General features: G+C 42.1%; 1 protein-coding gene across 1 annotated transcript; it reads right to left on the minus strand.

The window, feature by feature from the left end:
• Positions 1-2,027: 2,027 nt before the first annotated feature.
• LOC140112715 (extracellular superoxide dismutase [Cu-Zn]-like) lies at positions 2,028-5,416 on the minus strand. The gene is made up of 2 exons (XM_072132603.1): positions 5,211-5,416; positions 2,028-3,089 (listed from the first exon to the last, which is right to left on the minus strand). The coding sequence occupies exon 2, from the start codon at positions 3,077-3,079 to the stop codon at positions 2,393-2,395; it is 687 nt and encodes a 228-aa protein (XP_071988704.1). The 5' UTR covers positions 3,080-3,089; positions 5,211-5,416; the 3' UTR covers positions 2,028-2,392.
• Positions 5,417-5,717: the final 301 nt, after the last annotated feature.

Here is a 5,717-nt window from a genome sequence, read left to right on the forward strand (position 1 = left end):
AGCCAGTAGGATCTTGTCATGTATAAGAAGTGGTATGGACTCTCGTGATAGGGATGTAATATTACCACTATACATGGCATTGGTTCGGCCTCACCTGGAATATACTGTCCAGTTCTGGGCACCAGTCCATTAAAAGGATGCCCTGGAGCTGGAGAGGGTACAATGAAGAGCCACAAAAATAATAAGGGGTATGGAGGGTCTCAGTTATGAGGAAAGATTAAAACTACTAGATTTATTTAGTCGGGAAAAGAGACAACTACGAGGGGACATGATTAATTTATATAAATATATGAATGGTCCATACAAAAAATATGGGGGTAAATTGTTTCAGATTAAATCAAATCAAAAGACGAGGGGGCACTGTCTCCGTCTGGAGAAAACAAGGTTTAATCACCAGAGGTGACAGGGCTTTTTTTGCTATGTGAACTGTAAGGCTACATTCACACGATGTATGCCCGCCGTACCGTAGTACGGTGGGCATACATCGGTGCTGCGGAGCGGGCGCTGCGGAGCGGGCTACGGAGCGGGCTACGGAGCGTTACGGTGCCGCACGTGTGCTGCACCGTACCGCTCCCGTACAGGGCCGTAAGCGCATAGAAGTGTATGGGGGACGTATATCGGCCGTATATACGTCGGCCGTATATACGTCCCCCATACATGTGTGTGAATGTAGCCTAAATCTGTGGAATAGCCTGCCTCAGGCACTGGTCACAGCAGGGACAGCGGAGAGCTTCAAGAAGGGTCTAGATGCCTTTTTACACCTACATAACATTGATAGTTATGTTCTATAGAATTGTTTCCCCTGATCCCTTCCTCAATCAATTCCTTCCCTTCTTTGGTTGAACTTGATGGACAAGTGTCTTTTTTCAACTGTATAAACTATGAAAGGGGTTGCATATGAGGTGCATAGTTAGACTAAACATTATAAAAGGGGTTCTCTCAAGTTTAGAAGTCCAGGATAGTGTATAACTAACTGTTCGATGAAGGTGCAACTGCTGGGAGCTCCATTAATCACAAGAATGGGACCCCTGCAATCCTGAGGATGGGGTTCTGTTTTTACTAACGGCTGAAGCGGCACGAGGAGCATGTAACTATATACATAAACATACAGTTCTTCACTCATACACTTGCAAACATATAGTGCATACACACATACCAAATACACACTTACAGTCTCATATACAAATGGACAGCACATTTACACACACCATATACACAAACAGCATATACACATCACAGATACACACACATATACAGCATGTTATTTACATATTATGCTTTACAACGTGCAACATGATATGTATATAATGGTGCACATTTTCCACTCTTTAGTGTCAGGTTGGATGACGGGGTCCCCTAACACTGCGGGCCCCATAGCCTCTGCCATGGCTGCTACTCTTGTAGTTAAGCCCCTGAATATAAAGGTTTAAATTGGTTAGATTCCCTGATTACATCAGAACATTTCTGTCATACTTGCACAGAAGAGCCTAGCCGATTGGCCCGGTCATATACCATGGGGCACATTTATCATATGCTAGCAATAAGTTTGGCAGTGTATGATGATGCCCCTGTCCCTTTGGCAACCGCTGGATCTATAAGGAGGCTCTAGCTACCTGATAAATGTGCCGGGCAGCTGGCATGGCAATTCTATGCCGGGTCTGACCTGGAGTAGAACTGCACCATAGCCTTTGCTATGGGCGCAGATCAGGGGCAGCGCGCAGCAGTGACGACCCCCCATTCACAGCCCTCTATGCCCACTTGGCACGGAGGTAGCAGAAAGGGGGAAATGTGGGTTCTGCACCAGGAATTGCATAGATTTCAGGGCTTGTAAGCCAAATTTCAGGTATACAAGCCCTGATAAATGTGCCCCCATATGTATTTACATTGAGCCTTGATAGGAAAATGGAAAGTGCAGCATCTATAGGATGAAATGATATCGTATTGTCAGGACCCACATGAAAATTTTTTATAATTTATTTACAAACAATAGAAATTAGTCAACAAAGTAGAAACATTCAGAGTAAACATTGGGGGATTTATCATCAGGTTGTCTGGTTTCTTGTACTACTTTTTGAGACTTTTTTGTTCCAATTGATATTACAGAGTGACAGCCAGATCTGGATGATAGGAGCCAGGTACGTGGAGACAGAAGCAGTTTCCTCTAAGATATATTACAAAGTTTCTTAAATTCTCTTGTACTTTTGATTTAGGCAAAGTTTGTCAAAAAGTTAGTGACCTTTTAAATTATACTCAGAATCCACACAATGACATTTTAGAACTTCTACAAATTCTATACTCTATGCAAAATATGAAACAGGATAATTGGCCCTCAGCCCCTCAAAATCTAGTAACGATTTTGGACAAATTGAACATTGTGTTAAATATCAGAACTTTAGTCTTCAGCTCCTGCAGTGTATTTATCCCAGCTGGACTTAGTGCTGGAACCGATGACACAGCAAGCAAGACGTGTTCCCGCATTGCCATTATCCAGACTGCCCTGGTTGCCCCCTTGGCCTAGGTCATCAGGTAACTTGTGAACAACAATTGATTTACCAAAAACTGAGTAGGGACCGAACAGCGTAGCTTCAAGGTTTGTTTGACGTTTTTGGATCTTCCCATCTTGGACTTCGAAATTTCCAAAGTCTCCTGGGTGGTGAGGATGATTGACAGAAGACGGGTTGAAATGTCCACCAGTAGAGTCACATCCATTGCTGAGATCTCCAAAGCTATGGATATGAATAGCTCTGTTGGATTCACTGGAATCCATGGGAAATCCTTCTACGAGGAAGTGTGACTCAAGCTTTCCATTAGGATAGGACTGCCTGAGCAGAACCTGCCCTGAGACTCTTTCTTCACTCTCATCCAGTTTTGGATTTGGCTGTAGATTACATATCCCATATGTATTGTTATCTGGATTATTTTTGATGGGAATTCCAACGAGGAAAGTATTCCATATGTCATCCACTTTTTGGGACATGACTGTCAAAATTTGGGCTTCTTCTCTGGGCAGGGTGACTGTGCTCACACAGTAGAACGCGTGTATGTATAAGATGAAGGCTGGATGATACATGTAACCCATGATAGGATCACTGGAGGAAAACACAAAGAAATATGGTTCATTTTATTGTATGGTATCGACATGTTACATCTATTAGCAAAACTATGTGAGGTGCAGGGGTAGTAGTGGTTACTGTGCCTATAGCCAGGTGTGGATTGCAGATTTGGCACCAGAGCTTCACATTAGGCCCCTGGTTGTGGCAAAAGTGAATTAGACTGCATGGAGACATATCCTGAAACCCAGTTGTCATCCGGGTCTTACAAAAGAGGTCATGAAGAATACAAATATTAAGTAAAAGTGACATAACTGGAGAGGTAACAGGACCTACAGGAATCTACTCCGCAATGAAGTGGGGAAATTTGCAATGAAGAAGTCTGACGATATTGCATGTTACAAGGACCCACCGTGGGACACACAGAGATGGACATATCTACAGCCCAGGCTCCCCTAGGTATTCAGAATGCATATGCCCCTATGCATATGCTGGTTCAGGACCGGGCCCTTTCCTGTTTTTTCATTTCCATTTTTCACTCCCCACCTTCAAAAATCTATAACTTTTTTATTTTTACACATAAAGAGCTGTGTGACGACTTGTTTTCTGCATAAAAGCATGGAGAGCCCGTGAGCCCTCTCCATGCACCGGGACCCAACCGCCGACGTCAATACACGGCGGGCGGTCATGAACCTGTTAAAGGACATCTTCCACCAGGATGAAGGATTGTAAACCGAGCACACTGACATACTGATGTGTGCCCCCTCTGGCAGGATCAGCTCTTCTTTTAGCTTCTTATGCCCTGGATTTTACAAAAATAGGCTTTAAAATTATACAAATTACTCTAAGGGGCTCCAGTCTCCATTAAAAGCTATAGAGCCTGGAGAACCTTTGGCATCATTTGTATAACTTTGTTCTTAAATACAAGGACATAAGAAGCTTAAAGAAGAGCAGATCCTACCAGAGGGGGCACACACCAGTAGGTCAGTGTGCTTGGTTTACAACTCTTCACCTTGGTGGTAGATTTTCTTTAATGGTCGTCTAAGTTAAAGGGGTTTTCCAACAAAAAAAGTTAGGCCCTATCCACGGGATAATGACTTTGTGGGGCATCCGAGGAAATCACTGAACCACAGACATGAAAACCAACTCCAATGTGAAAGAGCCCTTACTAGGACACATCTACCATCACTAAAGTGTATATGGACCTTTAAGTGGTTCATGTCCGGGCTTATTGCCTGGGGCAGTGTGAGTTGTAAATATGCCCCTGGATGTGGCAGGTGTGGGAGCACTCTGGACATACATTCTGTACCTAATATTTGGGACTTCCCTATGATTCCCTCTACACAAATAAAGGCTGCTAATTGTCCTAAATTCTCCAATGAGGGCAGGACTACACTAGGAACACAAATAATCTCATTCAATGATGGCAAGCTAATATTTTGAAACAGGTGAAGAAATGTAACACTATCATAAATGTACTAGAAAGTTTTCACATTATTGGGGCTTTCTTACTAAGTTTGTATATTTTTACTATATATTTACTAATATTGAAGAACAATATGTGTGAAGAATCTTCACACATATTGTTCTTCACATACTAGTGTGAAGAACACCGTTCTGCACTCATGTCTTCTGATAAGTTAGCAAATGTATGGAAACATCTGCGATATGTTCTTCAGTGAAAAACACATTGCAGATGTTTCCATACATCTGCTAACTTATCAGAAGACAATATTTCTCAATAAAATGACACACTGAAAAATGCTCGAGTCTCCCATTGACTTCAATGGGGTTCGTTATTCGAAACGAGCTCTCGAGCATCGGCAAAATTATATGATTTTAGAAATTTGCTGATGGTCACAGCTTTGCACTAAATTGGGAGGTGTTAACACGCTCAGGTTTTTGTATGCAGTTTTTAGAGCAAAACCAGCTGTGGATCATATAGAGAATTTTTTTTTCTAAATTTATTCCTGATTTTGGCTTTAAAAATTGCATGCAAATACCTGGACATGAAAACCCAGCACTAAAGTCGTCACAGAAAAAATGCATAAAAGTCTAGAATCTAATAGCAACCAAAACACAATAGTAAAAAATGACCATATATATCACACATTTTGTTAAAAATGTGTGTTTTTGTACAATAGGTGAAGTAATATTTACCTGGGAATTTCTTTGCAGCCGGAATGTAGGAATCAGTAATGTGAAAGGAATGAACCTGGCTCTGCTCGTATTATACAAGGTCTGGGGTGTTCAGAGGTTTTGTAACTGAGTACAAGGGGAGGGGTCTCCGTGGAGAGGCTCATTATCAGTCACATTCCAGGGCTCCACATAAGCGAGTCGCTTCATTCAGCCGGGTCTATCATGCAGCCACTTGTAGAAGTTTCCACCGATAGCAAAACCTGGCGTTCAATATATCAATATCATGGAAATTATAGCAAAAAATGTACTTAGCAATGATTTTCTGTAATGCAATCCCTCAAACGTTCCCTCGCACCTGGGCCCATTTTAACATACTTGAAATATATGTAATATATGTTATATAACATAAGTTATAGGGAGGTTTGGGGGGGGGGGGCTGACATCCCATTAGTAGCCACAACATGTTATTCAACATGGCCAATTCAGCTGCTACTGCCCATCTTTAGTAAAAAGGCTCATTTCAGGTTG

Source organism: Engystomops pustulosus, chromosome 1, assembly GCF_040894005.1.
Source record: "Engystomops pustulosus chromosome 1, aEngPut4.maternal, whole genome shotgun sequence".
Taxonomy (NCBI): Eukaryota; Metazoa; Chordata; class Amphibia; order Anura; family Leptodactylidae; genus Engystomops; species Engystomops pustulosus.

Excerpts from the sequence above, each read along its gene's own strand:
- LOC140112715 (XM_072132603.1), bottom strand. The coding sequence starts at position 3,079 with ATGGGTTACATGTATCATCCAGCCTTCATCTTATACATACACGCGTTC.